The sequence below is a fragment of the Oncorhynchus kisutch genome, unplaced genomic scaffold (genome assembly GCF_002021735.2).
Source record: "Oncorhynchus kisutch isolate 150728-3 unplaced genomic scaffold, Okis_V2 Okis07a-Okis12b_hom, whole genome shotgun sequence".
NCBI lineage: Eukaryota > Metazoa > Chordata > Actinopteri > Salmoniformes > Salmonidae > Oncorhynchus > Oncorhynchus kisutch.
In genome coordinates, this window is record NW_022261984.1 from 3644298 (window position 1) to 3661932 (window position 17635).

A 17635-nucleotide genomic window follows, 5' to 3' on the forward strand; every position below is an offset into this window, starting at 1 on the left:
GATGGAGAGCCGTGTGGTGGAGACGCTAGGCGATCGCACTGAGGTGTACCAGTACACCAGGAACACCATGGCCCCCCACCCCACCAGAGACCACCTCGTGCTCAGGTAGAAGATCTCCCTACACTCCAGAAGGGTTCTTCAGCTGTCCCCATAGGAGAACCCTTTTTGGTTCAGAGTAAAAACCCTTTTTGGAAAGGTTTCTACATGGAACCCAAAACGGTTCTACTTGGAATGAAAATTGTTCTACCTTGAACCAACAATACTTCTTCAAAGGGTTCTCCTATAGGGACAGTGTAAAACCCTTTTCGGTTCTAGATAGTACTTTTTTCCTGGAGACTGTACCTACCTTCCCACGCCTTGTATATCCCCTTCTTGTGTTGTTTGTCTACTTCAACCATTCATTCCTTCTTTCATTATTCTCTTCCTAAATGGTATAAAACAACTGTCTCTCTTTCTCTCAATGGTATAAAACAACTATCTTTCTCTCTTTTGGTATAAAAGTCTAAATGTCTTCTCTCTGCTTCAGGACGTGGGTGACAGACCTACCTAAGGGAGCGTGTGCGTTGGTGTGTACCTCAGTGGACCATGACGGGGCAGCGTTACTGGGCGTGCGGGCCAATGTGCTCACCTCACGCTACTTCATCGAGCCATGCAGCAGCAACAAGTCTCGCCTCACACACATCTCCAGGGTCGACTGCAGGTGAGTCAGCTGGAACGGAAGCAGTAGAAACAGTAGGATAGAAACAGTAGAATAGAACCAGTAGAATAGAACCAGTAGAATAGAACCAGTAGAATAGAAACAGTAGGATAGAAACAGTAGGATAGAAACAGTAGGATAGAAACAGTAGAATAGAACCAGTAGAATAGAAACCGTAGGATAGAAACAGTAGAATAGAACCAGTAGAATAGAACCAGTAGGATAGAACCAGTAGAATAAAGGCTAGACATGCTCAACTCTGAACTAAAATGTTCAAGGGAACTAGAGGAGAGCTTTAAATCAAAGTAACTCTGGTCTGATGCTAAAACATCTCCTCTCTAAATCAAAGTAACTCTGGTCTGATACTAAAACATCTCCTCTCTAAATCAAATTAACTCTGGTCTGATGCTAAAACATCTCTCTAAATCAAAGTAACTCTGGTCTGATGCTAAAACATCTCCTCTCTAAATCAAAGTAACTCTGGTCTGATGCTAAAACATCTCCTCTCTAAATCAAAGTAACTCTGGTCTGATGCTAAAACATCTCCTCTCTAAATCAAAGTAACTCTGGTCTGATGCTAAAACATCTCCTCTCTGTCTCTCTGTTTCCAGGGGTCGGTTCCCAGAGTGGTACAATAAACTGTATGGACACCTGTGTGCCAGTGAGGTGGTGCGGATACGCCAGTCCTTCACCACCCAGATGGATAAGTGAGGGCCAGGCAGCTCCACTTGACTTGGAGACCAAAGTCACAAGAAGGGGCGACACCCTGGAACCAGAAAGAGTCTCTATCCACCCCCACCTCAGCCCCTAATTCGCTACAGCCCTGATGCTGGTTGGGGTTGACTGGGGGAGGACAACCCATTGACTCATTGACATGATTCAAGCTCTTGACAGACATACCCTTGTGTCCTGGACAGAGAGACTTTGAACAGACTTTGTGGTCATCCGTAGACTGTCATCAACGGCCAGGTGGGGTTACTGCCTCCGAGGGGTCCTGCAAGGCCTGGAACGGCCATGGACCCTCACAGTTCTTTCAGAGTTGTGTTATGGTTCTTGTGCTAGGTGATGTGTTGCGGGCGGCACGACCAAAGTAAATGTGTCTGAAATGGAAGTATGGTGTCACTCATCCAACAAGCATAATACCTTTACAGAGAGGATGTGACATCACCGTCAGAGGATGTGATGTCACGGATTAGTTAAAAGAGAATCTATAGGGGAGGGGGGCTTCTGATAAGAGAGAAGGTTGGTGTGTGGGTGTGATGAATGGTTGATTAATTTCATGCACTGGCTCCCAGCTGCAATATAGTGTGTATATACTATATCCTGCATCTGTTCATGTTGCTTTTTCCTGTTTCCTCTCTCTCTCTCTGTGTGTGTGTGTGTGTGTGTGTGTGTGTGTGTGTGTGTGTGTGTGTGTGTGTGTGTGTGTGTGTGTGTGTGTGTGTGTGTGTGTGTGTGTGTGTGTGTGTGTGTGTGTGTGTGTGTGTACTCGTGCACAAGTGTTTTTATCCTGTTACAGCGGAGGCAATGTCCACGACATTGTTTTCAGGAAGATACTGTATTTTTCGACGGACGGATGGATAATATGGGCTAATAGTTGTGTGAATGTATTGAAAATATGCAATATCTGAGTTTGTATTGATAAGTGGGGTATGGTGAGTTGATAGTTGGTTAAATGGCATTAGGGAAAGCTAGTATAGAGTGGGTTTAAAGGATGGAACAGAAGCAAAATGGTGGCTGGAACACCAATTGGTTGAGAGGGTTAAAGTCGCCCCCAAAACTAAAATGGAGACTTAGATTCTGATGGACCAAGCTTAAAGAAAGCAGACAGTCACAGAACATTTTGATTGATTCCACTGCTTAAAAGAGCATCGAGAATACACAACAATCAACAGGGCTAGGATTCCAAAATGGCCGCCATTTGTAGGCTAAACGTTGATGGAAGGAACACTTCAGGTTGTTACTTTTGTAGTACGATGTACAAGAGCAGTCAAGGTGGTCTTCTGCTTCACAGAAGAAAAACCTGGGGGGAAAGAAATAGAAAAGAAGAGAAGAAATGAATAGAAAACAAAGAAAAGAGAAGGTCCTTTTATAAAGGTGTGGGATTTTACAGGTTTTACTGTAAATAGAGGAGGAGACAGTGCAGGGAATGTCTGTCTGTCTGTCTGTAAGTCTGTCTGTCTGTAAGTCTGTCTGTCTGTCTGTCTGTCTGTCTGTCTGTCTGTCTGTCTGTCTGTCTGTCTGTCTGTCTGTCTGTCTGTCTGTCTGTCTGTCTGTCTGTCTGTCTGTCTGTCTGTCTGTCTGTCTGTCTGTCTGTCTGTCTGTCTGTCTGTCTGTCTGTCTGTCTGTCTGTCTGTCTGTCTGTCTGTCTAACCTGTCTGTCTGTCACCTGTCTGTCTGTCTGTTGTCTGTCTGTCTGTCTGTCTGTCTGTCTGTCTGTCTGTCTGTCTGTCTGTGTTACCTTAAATGAAGTATAAGACTAATAGTAACAAGTACACCTTCATCCGGGCCGGATTTGGGCCCCGTGTTAAAACCTATACGTTCTCTGTTCAGTGTGTGACTCATTTGCTAAGTGTTGTGTTGTATTGTTAAACGTGTGTGTACATTATTTGTATGCCGTCAGATATGAGTAACGCATGACAATGACATTTAATTTAAAAATATATTTATACCTCAGATATGTTTTTTTGTACCATGTTTATTTTATTGTAAATGTTACGCTTAAGTTACAGAAATGTGTTTATATTTTGTATTATTAATATTATTTCTGTACAGATTAATCACAGTCACATGCACTATTAAATGTATTAAACAAAGAGTGTTGTCTTAGTTGGGTCATTGGCTGCTGTTTTGAAATGTTGAGTGTTCAGGTGGATTGGAGTTGTTGACTTGGTTTCTGATGTCATTTAATATGATAATGCACTTCACAATGGTCTCATGTAGGCTGCCCCCCAAAAGTGCCCCTTTAAATCAAATCAAATCAAATCAAATTTATTTATATAGCCCTTCGTACATCAGCTGATATCTCAAAGTGCTGTACAGAAACCCAGCCTAAAACCCCAAACAGCAAGCAATGCAGGTGGAGAAGCACCTTTAAGGTTTTTCGGGCCAAAGGAGTGCCATAAGCAGTACACCATTACCCAAACATTGGTTTTGTTGTAACTCTGAACTACCTTATCATGGCTCTGAGAGTTTGTTTCTACATTCTCTCTCAGACAGGCAGCTTAGCCTGGGGTCATACTGTACCCTGCCCCTGGATTACCTCTCTTTCTCTCCCTTCTTCTCCCTCTCTCTCTCTCTCTCTCTCTCTCTCTCAATCTCCCTTCCTCTCACTCCCTCCCTCTCTCTCTCTCCCTTCCTCTCACTCACTCACTCCTCTCTCTCTCTCTCTGTCTCTTCCTCTCACTCCCTCCCTCTCTCTCTCTCCCTTCCTCTCACTCACTCCCTCCTCTCTCTCTCTCTCTCTCTCTCTGTCTCTTCCTCTCACTCCCTCCCTCTCCCTCTCTCCCTTCCTCTCACTCTCTCCCTCTCTCTCTCTCTCCCTTCCTCTCACTCATTCCCTCCTCTCTCTCTCTCTCTCTCTCTGTCTCTTCCTCTCACTCCCTCCCTCTCTACCTCCCTCTCTACCTCCCTCTCTCTCCCTCTCTCTTTCACTCCCTTCCTCTCTCTCTCACTCCCTCGCTCTCTCTCTATCTCCCTCTCTCTCTCTCTCTCTCTCTCTCTCTCTCCCTCTCTCTCTCTCATTCTCTCCTCACAAACAACATGTAAAGTAGAGCGAGAGAGAGCAAGAGAGAGAGTGAGAGAGGTCCAGAGAGAGGTCCGGAGATAGGTGGACAGGCAGCAGGCGGTGGCTTGCTTGGTACATAGATGGTGATCTCACTCACAGTCCGTCTTACATAACTGGTTCATATGGCAGAGGTGGACAAAGGGGCTGTTGAGGCCACAGCTGGAGGGGGTGGACTGTCACAGGGTCTGAGGCTGGGCAGAGGGGGGACTTTGACCCCCCTAGTGTTCCTCTCACATGCCGTTCAAGCCAGCAGGGGCCATCTGTGGGCTTGAGGTGGGTGGGGTTGGCGCTTTTTCCCACACACACACACACACTGGGCTCTCACTGGGCAGCTCACACACACACACACACACACACACACACACACACACACTGGGCTCTCACTGGGCAGCTCACACACACACATACTTACTGTGTGTGTTTTATGCACACATTCCCAGAGACACACGCACATCCTCAAATGCTGTATGAACATGCTGATTCTACACACATTAGATGCACACAGGCATTTGATACACATGTTTTAGATCAATGCAGTGTTAAAACAAAGTGTTTTCATTTATGATGAGGCAACAGGAGTGGAAGAAATGTTACATACACATAGAGTGCATCCTTTATGGCACCCCTATGGGTCCTGGTCAAAAGTAGCACACTAAATAGGGAATAGGATGCCATTTGGGATTCTGCCACACTCTATGCCTTCACAGGGATTAGCCACACATACAGTACATGAACAGAGGTGACATGCACAAACCTGCGTGAACACCCACATACGCTGTACTCTACATCTTGATCATGTGCAGATATTATACAGTACACATTCATTCCCTCTCAACGACAACCCTCAGTCACGTGGACAACAAGAGCTTTCCACATTCTCTTCTGAAGGGTTTCTGTGAAACCAGAGATCAAATAGAGCTTCCAACTCACACACACGTGTTAACCTGTGTGTGTGTGTGTGTACAAGGGTGCGTGCGTGCATGCATCAGTATCTACAGTATGTGAGTGTGTGTTTGTGTGTGCGTTTGTGCATCTATCTGGGTGAGCATGCATGCGTCTACGTGTATGTGCGTGCATCTATGCCTCCAAGTATGTGTGTGTCTCTTCTTGGAAACCAAACATCTCTGAGCCCGCCCCGGTAAGCGCTGACCTGGAGTCAGCACCAGGGACATGTTCCAGACAAATCCTTTGAGAATGGTGTGGAGGAGGGTTCCCAAATTGATAAACGGGTGGAGAGAGGGAGAAAGAGGAGAGGATGACAGAGTAAAAGTGTGTGGGAGAGACATCGTAATACAGCAACACTGGAATTCCTCTAGTTGTGACGTTACCTCATGAAACCTGAGGTGCAGGGTTGGGGTCCTTTCCATTATAATTCCAGGCAATTCTGGGAGTCAAATTCTCTTTAATGCTTGTCAGTGAGCAAAACGTGAAATTGGAATTTGGTTTATTTTCAGAATTGACTGGAATTGAAATGGAATTGACCCCAACCCTGCTGAGGTGTGTTCAGTGTGTTATGCTAATTAGTTTCAGGCGATGATTACGCTCCCGCATGCAGGTTTGGGAGTCACAAGAAGTTTTAAATGGAACCCTATTCCCTACATAGTGCACTACTTTTGACCAGGACCCATAGGGAATAGGGTGCCATTTGGGACGTAACCATGGTAGCTCTGTCTGTGTAGATGGCCTGATTACAAATGCATGACAAGCGCATGAGAAGTTTAGTGTTGTGACAACAGGAATTATCAGTGATGAAGACATGGTATGTGTCAACATGAAGAAAACCATGGCTTGCATGAAGGTTGTCTTAAAGTTGACATAATAATATTATAAGACATTCTATAGCTCTAACGCACATACACAGATACACACACAAGCACATACACACACACACACACCTCCCAGTGACTTCACGTCCCAAATGTGTCCCATCTGGCCCTGATCCCTCTCCCCCAGCCAGTTCTCTGCTGGGCGGCCACACAGACTGGTGGTTTTACAGTCAGTCTGTCTGGACATGACATCTGAATGGCTTCTCTGTGGGCAGAGACTTGAGTCATAGAGAGATGGAAATTCAACCTTAGTAAAACATTAGTTCAACATTGACTCATTCTCTTTGAACCACCGTTTGACTATTTCAGGCCCTTAAGCACAGAGTCAGACCAACATACAGTATCATCAACATGGAAAGACACGTCCCAGATTCAAAGACAACCACATAGCCCAGAGGTTATTCCATCCTCAAACACGGTTGTCGAGGTACACAGTCAGCACAAGTAGTCATAGCCTTCCACCAAGACTGTAATTGGTTGAATGAGGTGAGTGATTGCCTGGCGGTAACAAAAGTTCCCCAGCAGGTCCTCGGATAAGGATAAGAGTTACCACCACTGGGGTCAGATTGATTTCTAACTGAGCAAGGGTTTAAGGAATGAGGCTACACTACCATCTAGTGGTCGTTGTAAGCAACTACAAGACCCTGAAACCGGTATGATCCAACAAAATGTGCTGAACAAATTCAGAACATGACGTCTGTTTCAAAAGGTAATCATACTTGCAAAATATAAATAATTGCGTCATCACTATCATCATTAACGGTGATATTGATGATTCAACTGATTTGGAGGACTCATGTGTACAAATGGTTATTTTTCAAGGAAATTATAAAATAAAAATCCTATATCGTATCATCTCTTATTATCGCAGCAAATGCATCCGACAATGTATTAATTTAAAAAAAAATGTTTTATGTATTTATTTATTTATTTGTATGCATCCCAAGAGTACATGGGTAGGCTGACAACCAAGAAGGGTGCAATTGCTGCCCGCATTTCTGGGCGTTCCTACACTCAGGACTCCCGAGTGGCGCAACAGTCTGAAACACTGGATCTCAGTGCAAGAGGTTCGAATCCAGGCTGCATTACCTCCGACCGTGGTTAGGAGTCCCATAGGGCGGCGCACAATTGACCCAGCAGCGTCCGGGGTAGGCCGTCATTGTAAATAAGAATTTGTTCTTAACTGACTTGCCTAGTTAAATAACATGTGGGCATTCCTGCATCTGCAGGAACCGCTCTTTATAGTTGTACTGTACATTTTTAAACTAGGACATGCAGGAGGCGGGGCGGGGGGATATATCTAGGGTTGCTTGAGAGGCTAATAGATGTTGAGGAGGGAGTAGATTTAGTTGTGAAAGTTAACATTTAATAACACAGTACTATGCTTTCTTTAATATATTCACAGATGTATCTAAAGACCCTAAAAAAGGCAGGACAGGAACAGCTTTTAGAGATTACGGTGGCAGTGTCGAAAAGAGCAACAGGTCATTTATCTGTTTACACAATGGAGATGTCCATACTCTTGGCTGCAGAGTGGGCGGAGGAGGTGAGGATGATGGTAGTCATCTAGTCTGACTCCTGTGCAGCGCTGATGAGCTTAAATTCATGTGTGTCTCAGAGCAGACAGGGTGTATTGTCTGAGGTTTTGCAGTGCTTGTACAGGGTGAAACAGGCGGGGGTATAGGTGATGTTCCTCTGGGTACCAGCTCATGTGGGAGTAGAGGGGAATGAGGAGGTGGATGCTATCGCCAAGCAGCCTCTCAAACATCCTAATGTTGAAATGGATTTGTCCATCAGTAAAGCAGAAGCCAAGGGTTTATGAGAACAGTGATTAAAAACGTAAAAACAAATGGCAAGAGTTGTGGAACAGGAAGGGAAAGGGAAGACACCTGTATAATATCTAGGAAAATGTGGGGGGCAGAGAGGTCCTCAGGCAGAGGGGGCCGGGAGGTCCTCAGGCAGAGGTGGCAGGGAGGTCCTCAGGCAGAGGGGGCAGGGAGGTCCTCAGGCAGAGGGGGCAGGGAGGTCCTCAGGCAGAGGGGGAAGGGAGGTCCTCAGGCAGAGGGGGAAGGGAGGTCCTCAGGCAGAGGGGGCAGGGAGGTCCTCAGGCAGAGGGGGCAGGGAGGTCCCCAGGCAGAGGGGGCAGGGAGGTCCCCTCTGCGGGGGAAACACAAGGCTGAGACTGGGAAACACAAGGCTCAACAGGGCATTGAAATTGGTAGGTAAACAACCGACTAGGTGGTGTCATCACTGTCAGGAGGAGATGGAGACAGGGGAACATGTTCCATTTCAGTGCCAGCAATATGGGAGGGAAAGGGAGAGATTATTGTTAGATTTAAGGAGTAATGGGGTTGAAGAGCCAATATTAAGTGAACTGCTGGGGAAATCTTCAAGGGCTGTAGTATTTAATGATGTATTTCGCTTCCTTAGGGAGATGAGAATAATGGGTAGGATTTAGACCTTCCTGTCTCTGGTTAACACTCCAGTCCAGTTGGTGGCGGTAATGCACCTTAAATAGTCCAATGAAGAAGAAGAAAACGAAAGTAGTTATTTCTCAGGACAACCAACGCTCTAGGAAAAACATCTATAGTTTGGTAAATGAAGTATATTCTATTGAAAATCTGTTTGTTTGGGGGTCGGGGGTGGAATAGGATACTTGTTTCTTAGTTTGTAAGGTGTATGTGATGAATGAATGTTGTTTTAATGGACGGCAATGGTCTGAAGAGAAAGTGTTTTTTCTAGGGGTGTATAGTGCACACCCAAGCAGTAGTGCACACCGTAGCAAACCACAGCAAAACGGTATGCAACAAAGACGAGAGTTTCTTAGTAGGCTACTACTTTAGTGTAGGCTAAATAGTTTAGGCATAACAACAATAATCCACATCTTAAAATGCTTGTTCAATTTCACAGATGTTGAATCCTGGGGCAGTAGAGCACAGCATGGGTTGGAAACTCTTCTACTGTGTTTTTACATTGATGGTTGGCCTTCTTGGTACGCTTTTCTTCATTGAATCATTTTACATACACTATGTTATTTTTGTGTGAACTGGCCTCTTGATCAACATCATTGAGCGTGTTCACTGTATTAGCCTAATGTTAAATATGTAATAATCCTTGTATTTATTTTACTTCCCGACCGTTTCCACAGAATGCCCCTCGATTGGTAATGGTATCATTATTAAAACTGTGAATTTGAAGCACTCTGTCACTCTCCCTTGCAATGCAACCTGTGACAGTGGCATCGTTTGGAAGATTGTGGATGGCCAGGTCGTTGCCAAGATTGATCAAGGAAAATTAATTGAAGGAAAGCGCTTTGAGAAGAGGGTGGAAATCAACAAAGACCTCTCTCTCACAATCAGCTCTGCGGTGTACAATGACAAGGGCTCATATGAGTGTGTCTGTGATAATCGGAATGTTGCAGATGTGAAGCTAGATGTTCTGGGTAAGCTGAACAGATATGACAAAACTTTACATATTGAATGTTGACTGGGAACAAGAACTATGACTACTTTACTCAGGGATAGATTTGAAGAGTTTACTTCCAAAATGCTATATCCACCATTTTTGAATAAGAAATGATTGGTTATGGGTACCTTCATGTGTGTGTAAAATATTACTGGTTTCCATTTGTATGTCTCTGTATCCAGTGTGAAGGAAGTTAGAGGTAGTCTCGTGAGCCAATGCTAACTAGCGTTAGCACAATGACTGGAAGTCTATGGGTATCTGCTAGCAGTTTTTTTGTTACATTTGACTGTAAAACATAGTAGTACTACTTATTTCTCAAAGAGGCGGCTATATAGCGTTTTGTCTCTGAAATGAAACCATCCAGTGATAGATTTTAAACAAATACATTGAACAAACCCATACCATGATTAGAGAGTGAAAAAACATACCAATCTCTTTCATAATTTCTAATTACATTAAAAGACCAACATTTCTGAAAATGGATATGCAGCGTTTTGGAATGAAACTCTTCATTTATGCATTTGCAATTGTTGTAATATTGTAATATTGGCCAGACCACTGTTTTTCTGAAGTCAGTGTGTAATTCAAATTCTACATACTGTTGATTTGTGTTTTAGAGTTGTGATCAATGATAATAGTATAATATCATTCTATTCTTTATTTGCGTCTATTGAACTCATGTCCATTTATCCTTCATTCCCTCATCCTCCACTCCTCTTCTTTTGGCTTTCACACTACGCTAACTTAACCTCCCAGCACCTTCTCTCTGACCTTAACCTCCCCGCACCTTCTCTCTGACCTTAACCCCCCAGCACCTTCTCTCTGACCTTAACCCCCCCGGCACCATCTCTCTGACCTTAACCTCCCAGCACCTTCTCTCTGACCTTGACCCCCCAGCACCTTCTCTCTGACCTTAACCCCCCAGCACCATCTCTCTGACCTTAACCTCCCAGCACCTTCTCTCTGACCTTAACCCCCCAGCACCTTCTCTCTGACCTTAACCCCCCAGCACCTTCTCTCTGACCTTCACCCCCCAGCACCTTCTCTCTGACCTTAACCCCCCAGCACCTTCTCTCTAACCTTGACCCCCCAGCACCTTTTCTCTGACCTTAACCCCCCAGCACCTTCTCTCTGACCTTCACCCCCCAGCACCTTCCCCATTCACTTTAATTGTCATACATTCCATGTAGACCTATATCTAATTCAATTACTTTCCTAATGGCACACCATTCAAGGCCCACCCCTCTTCTCCCTCCTCATCTAACAGTCCCGACAGAAATATCAGCTCACGTCGGAGATAATGTCACACTTCACTGCTATGGCTCAACCAATAAGCAGGCAACCGATGGTGAGATTTATGTCCAGTGGGAGAAAGAAGGACAGACTGTGCTGAAGATTGACCCGAACCATACTACCTTTGACCCTGGATTCATTGACAGGACATCAGTGACCAGGGATGGTTACGGAGAGGGTGACCTGTCCCTCACCTTCACCGGTGTACGCTCGTCTGACCAGGGGACCTACCTGTGCTTCTTCAACCGGGATAGTAAGCCAGGATATCCACATGGAGTCACTCTCACTGTTAAAGGTGGGATGTCTATTGAATTCTTCTCTCACTTAAGTATTGTATTTAATATTCACTTTTTAACATATAGACATTATTCTTTGTCTTATTATTATCATAGTAGTAGATGTAGTGTTAGTGTAATATTTCAAGAGAATAGTATTTAGTCATGGCAGTCTTGCTGTTTTGTATTGTTGTCTGCGCTAGTTGAGATTATAAACTGGGTGGTTCGAGCCCTGAATGCTGATTGGCTGACAGCCGAAGACCACACCCCCTTAGGCCTTATTGCTTCAGTATAATATTGTTGTAATTTCCTTTATCTTTGCTGCACTAACACTACTATTTTCTACCTTTCTGTCTTTCTCTAGAAAAGCAATTGGAGCCTGCAATGACTAATAGTGAAAGGTGTAGGGTGCCAGTGATAGTAGTAATTATTCTGTTCATCATTTGTGTGCTCGGGTTAATGGCGAATCACAAGAGAAACAGGAGACAGCCAACAGTGGGCTTCACAGTCACTGGAAAAGAGGACAACACGATGATTAACATAGCATCACCAGCACATCTCTCCATCGAGGATCTTCCTGTTCCAGTTCAGGACAGCCAACCGTTGCCAGAAGTCCAAAGAATCCAGAGTTGTTGTGATGATCATCTTGATGAGACCACGTGTCCTGAGGGGATGGATGAACGCACAGAGGAAGAGGAGGAGCTCCATCTCCCAGTAGCTGAAAGTGGGACACTGCTAGAGCAGGAGAAGAGTAGCACAGGGAGTTGAGTTATGTATGAAGGTAGTCTGTTCTGGTTGCCAACTTCTTTGTTGTCGTGAAATGTTGGATGAAATGTCCTATGTTCACTGAAGTGGATGTGGCTGTCTTCCTATCATAGTTTACTGTATGAATCGGTAGCCAATGACTGTAGCTTGATTGCCTTGAATCAAATGATACAGGGTTTATTTTATCTAGGGCCCAGTCTTTGCTGATGTTCTGTCTAGTCTTCCAGCCTCACTGGTGGCTTAAATTGTTTAAAGCTAGAGATTTTACACCAGCATAAGCATTTTATTGGGGGGTGAGAGGTATAAAGGAGGATCCTTTGAGTGTGTGGATATGAAAGGGAAGCTGGTAGGGTATAAAGGAGGAATTATTAATCTCTCTGGTGGTGGTGCTACTGATATTGTAACTGCAAGGTTTACTAGTCAAGATCAATGTCACATTTAATCTGGCCTTGCTTGATATCAAAGGGGTATCACAGTACGTGTAATACACAATATCCCCACAAGAGGGCAGACGTACACCATCGTTTTAAAGTAAACTATGATTCTTTTTGGGTCAGTGATACACTTGGGACGTCCCTACCCTAAATCCTAAATTTAATCCACAAGCAATACTTTAATCCTTACATTAACTATTTTACATTTCAACTTCTGTGGGGTAGGCACGTCCCAAGGATCCTCGATAACAGATTAATGTATTATTATAACGTATTACATGATGCGTAATAAATATCTGTATTTGCTAAATGATTATAAAGAATGTTTGCTGTATTTACATTTATTTTATCAAATGTAAGAAATATTATTGTTCACAAAGTGTAAACCTGTGTCGAAACTGTTTTGAGAAACTGGCGCAAGCACCTGTAACTTTTGTAGTGATGGTCATTTTCGGTGAGTCTTTTCAGTGAGCCGGATCTTTTGGCTCCGAGCCGGTCCATATGTCAGATCTGGCCAAATTATTAGATGTCCTGCAAAAACAATGTATTTTGTTTACGCACCTAAAAAAAAATCTGTATGCACCAGATTGCCGTGATCTCCTCACTATTTATTGTGTCTGCAGTGAGGACTCACCCTCTTTACAATTAGTTTATAATGTATCTGCAGAAACAATAAATAGCTCATAAAGAAGTAGTAGCCGTATGCAAATCAGGGAGCCAAATGAACAACTCTTTCACCAATGTGATTCGGTTCTGTTAATTCGCTTACTACCCAAAGCTAAGAGCCAATTGGTGCTTGATCCGAAAATGTGGTCTGGGGTGCCCTATGGATGGTGTGACAGAATTGTGGACCCCCGGAGCCATGCAGAGACCAACTTGAGCTCCATACCGTATCGCCATGGCCTCTCAAATGTTGTAATAATGCAGAGGGCATGATTGGTTGAAGGTAGGTGAGGTCGGGAGGTCCTGTATAAACATAAAAATTCAAACAACAGAAATCTCATAATTAGAATTCCTCAAACATACAAGTATTTTAGACCATTTTAAAGATACAATTCTTGTTAATCCCACCACAGTGTCCGGATTTCAAAAAGACTTTACGACGAAAGCACACCAAGCGATTATGTTAGGTGAGTGCCTAGTCACAGAAAAACACAGTAATTTTTCCAGCCAAAGAGAGGAGTCACAAAAAGCAGAAAAAGAGATAAATTAATCACTAACCTTTGATGATCGTCATCAGATGATACTCATAGGACTTCATGTTACACAATACATGTATGTTTTGTTTGATAAAGTTCATATTTATATCAAAAAATCTCAGTGTACATTGGCGCGTTATTTTCAGTAGTTCCTAAACATCCGGTGATTTTGCAGAGAGCCACATCAATTTACAGAAATACTCATAATAAACATTGCTAAAACATACAACTGTTATGCATGGAACTTTAGATAAACTTCTCCTTAATGCAACCGCTGTGTCAGATTTTAAAAAAGCTTTACCGAAAAAGCACACCATGCAATAATCTGAGTACAACCCAAACAGATTTCCACCATGTTGTGTAGTCAACAGAAGTCAGAAATAGCATTATAAATATTAACTTACCTTTGATGATCTTCATCAGAATGCATGAATGAATTTATGAATTTATGTCCAAATACCTCCTTTTTGTTCGCGCGTTTAGCCCAGTAATCCAAAATCATGACACGCCTGCAGACAAAAAGTTACAGTCCGTAGAAAAGTGTCAAACGATGTATAGAATCAATCTTTAGGATGTTTTTATCATAGATCTTCAATAATGTTCCAACCGGAGAATTCCTTTGTCTGTAGAAATGCAATGGAAAGCAAGCTTACTCTTATGTGAACGCACGTGGTCAGCTCATGCCTCTCTGGCAGACCTCTGACTCAATCCCCTCTCATTCGCCACCCACTTCACAGTAGAAGCATCAAACAAGGTTCTAAAGACTGTTGACATCTAGTGGTAGCCTTAGGAAGAGCAATATGACCCCATAGACACTGTGTATTCAATAGGCAATGAGTTGAAAAACTACAAACCTCAGATTTCCTGGTTTCTCAGGTTTTTGCCTGCCATATGAGTTCTGTTATACTCACAGACATCATTCAAACAGTTTTAGGAACTTCAGAGTGTTTGCTATCCAAATATACTAATAATATGCATATCTTAGCTTCTGGGACTGAGTAGCAGGCAGTTTACTCTGGGCACCTTATTCATCCAAGCTACTCAATACTGCCCCCAGCCATAACAAGTTTTAAGGTCTACACGTGTTGTATTTGACGCATGTGACAAATAAAGTGTGATTTGATTTGATCTTCCTTCACAACAGCCCTGCGCTGCTCCGCAGAGTATAAGAAGTATACATGCCCTGACTTCTGTAGAGGCCATATCATGGTAAATGCTTGACAGCCAAGGCAGACATCAGATTGAACATATAGCGCCTTTGATGGTTTGGCACTGCGGTTGTGGCGGAGGGATTTCATGACCTGGCGCTTGCTAAATAATGTGAGGCAAGAACACACCAACTAAAACACTGTCCCTCGTGTAAGTTATAAGAGAAGTCGAAGCTTTAGGTGTAATTATTGCGTTAATGTACTGTTACTATAATGTCACACAACGTATCAGACTTGTTTGCAGCTATCCAATACAACTAGATAACGTTAGCTAACTAGAGAGCACGGGCGAGCCCAGTCCGTGTTCGCTAGCTCGATCGCTAGTTCGGTTGGAAAATGTGGTTGGCTTTCTTAATTTCAGTTTACTTATTTGAAAAAAATAAATATCACACATACTTGTATTGTGTATTAAAAAGCGTCCTTCTCTACTTGAAAATATGGTTTTGATGGGTTTGTCGAGCTAGCTAAAGTTAACAAGCCTAACACCAGATGTAACGTTATAGCATGTATTTCCCAACATGATTCCAACTAACCTCAGTCACAGAAGCTATCGAGGCCGAGAATAATATTCGTTAACGTTCGTTCTGTCTGTGCAGATGAGGAAGAAAGCGCTAGCAACCGAGAGCGGTAAAAAAAAATATACCGCCCGAACAGGGACTTGAACCCTGGACCCTCAGATTAAAAGTCTGATGCTCTACCGACTGAGCTATCCGGGCTCTGACAGGCAGAGAAAGTGGAAAGATTTTAATTTTAAAAAGTCGTAGGGTAGATCATGTCTCGATTTGCTCGGAAAGCGACTATTCGCTACTACAGCGCATTGTTTCTGTGTTGCTCAGCTCAAGGGCTAGGGGGCACTTTTCAACCCCATAGCTAAGGTTACTGTAAGTGTATTGCAGGCAGCATCGTAACGTTTATACCACAGATTAATAGAGCTTTGGTTTTACCCACAGGTGAATAGGGACAGTTATCGTATCTTTGGTTATACTAACGTTAATTTAGCTAGTTACTGTAGCTACATCATAGCTCGCTAGTGTTCCATTTCATTCTGTGGTCGGCTAACCTAGGTACCGGCGCAAAGATACACTATTGGCAATGTGTACGTGTTGATAATAATACCCAACCGATGCAAAGATACACCATTGGCCATTTGTAAGTGTCAATATGCACGGAAAAGCTATTGTCAGCCTCTGTGTTGTTCCTTTAATCTTCATTTATTGGCAATTCATTGTTTTCCTCTGATCAACATACGTCATTTATTAACGTCATTAACGTGAGCAACAAAAAAAATGAGACTAATGCATCGTGGCAGTTTTTTTTTTTGTCTTGTCCAAGTTTAGGACGTGAAAGACCGACGTGTTGATCCGATTAAAGGAAAAAAAATAAAAGTGTACAGGCCCCAGCGAGATTTGAACTCGCGACCCCTGGTTTACAAGACCAGTGCTCTAACCCCTGAGCTATGGAGCCCTGTTCTGTTGAGGCTGAAACGCAGACTGTTTTTGACTGTGGCATTGATAGTTTTTCATTAGAGTTTTATAAGCATTCTGAAAACATATATGGTTGCTTACAAAGACCTCAATTGATCGATTTAATTTTATTGTTAAAACATCCTTATATCAGTATTTTAAATCAACACGATAAAGACAACAACAATATCCTGCATTCTGAATTGCAATGTGTTTTCAACTTCAACCACTAGATGGCGTCAAAAAACGACATTTGTCAACAAGCCGTTCAGAAGTTGTTTGTGGCCTATCATTTGTTGCGCTCAAGTGGATAATTAAGCAATAAGGCCCCGAGGGGGTGTGATATATGACCAAAATCCGCTGTCCCTGTACAACGCAACGCGGAGTGCCTGGATACAGCCCTTAGCCGTGTTATATTGGCCATATACCACAAACCCCAGAGGTGCCTTATTATAAACTGGTTACCAACATAATTGCAAATTAGTCTTCCAAATGGACAATGACACCAAGCATACTTACAAAGTTGTGGCAAAATGGCTAAAGGACAACAAAGTCAAGGTATTGGAGTGGCCATCACAAAGCCCTGACCTCAATCCTATAGAAAATGTGTGGGCAGAACTGAAAAAGCATGTGCGAGCAAGGAGGCCTACAAACCTGACTCAGTTACACCAGCTCTGTCAGGAAGGAATGGGCCAAAATTCACCCAACTTATTGTGGGAAGCTTGTAGAAGGCTACCCTAAACGCTTGACCCAAGTTTTAAACCATTTAAAGGCAACCAAATACTAATTGAGTATGTAAACTTCTGGCCCACTGGGAATGTGATGAAGGAAATAAAAGATGAAATAAATCAGTATCTCTACTATTATTCTGACATTTTCACATTCTTAAAATAAAGTGGTGATCCAAACTGACATGAAACAGTGGATTTTTACTACGATTAAATGTGAGGAATTGTGAAAATGTATTTGGCTAAGGTGTGTGTAAACTTCAGACTTGGGCACGCAAGTAAATAAACCTGCAGTTGGCATAGCCTGTAAGGCAACACTATACACCTTGCTATTTTTGTGTTTGCCAATGCATTTACAATTTGGGATAACTTCAGGGCAGATCTGCACCAGTGGGGTACTACTACTTTGGGAATTCAATGCACATGACTGGCTTGCTATAGACAGCCTCCTATGGCTTTGGGCGTGGTATAGAAATAGAACGGAGGTACCAGCCA

At 43.2% G+C, this 17635-nt stretch overlaps 2 protein-coding genes and 2 non-coding genes across 4 annotated transcripts in view; 2 read left to right on the top strand and 2 right to left on the bottom strand.

The window, feature by feature from the left end:
* The window catches only part of LOC109878218 (rho GTPase-activating protein 7), a 25048-nt gene extending 21746 nt beyond the window's left edge, over positions 1-3302 (top strand). The window contains exons 9-11 of the mRNA XM_031814896.1: positions 1-105; positions 527-700; positions 1309-3302. The exon at positions 1-105 is cut by the window's left edge and continues 113 nt beyond it. Coding sequence (XP_031670756.1) covers positions 1-105; positions 527-700; positions 1309-1408 — 379 coding nt within the window. The 3' untranslated portion in view covers positions 1409-3302. The remainder of the gene's footprint in view (positions 106-526; positions 701-1308) is intronic.
* Positions 3303-8779: 5477 nt separating this feature from the next.
* Positions 8780-12865, top strand: si:dkey-22i16.9 (uncharacterized). The gene is made up of 5 exons (XM_031814904.1): positions 8780-8904; positions 9221-9302; positions 9459-9752; positions 11043-11363; positions 11708-12865. Exons 1-5 carry the CDS (start codon positions 8833-8835, stop codon positions 12109-12111), a joined length of 1173 nt encoding a protein of 390 aa, XP_031670764.1. The 5' UTR covers positions 8780-8832; the 3' UTR covers positions 12112-12865.
* A 2727-nt stretch (positions 12866-15592) lies between these two features.
* trnak-uuu (transfer RNA lysine (anticodon UUU)) lies at positions 15593-15665 on the bottom strand. Its single transcript has one exon. It is a non-coding gene; the product is annotated as a tRNA-Lys (tRNA).
* Positions 15666-16340: 675 nt separating this feature from the next.
* trnat-ugu (transfer RNA threonine (anticodon UGU)) lies at positions 16341-16413 on the bottom strand. The gene has a single exon. It is a non-coding gene; the product is annotated as a tRNA-Thr (tRNA).
* Positions 16414-17635: the final 1222 nt, after the last annotated feature.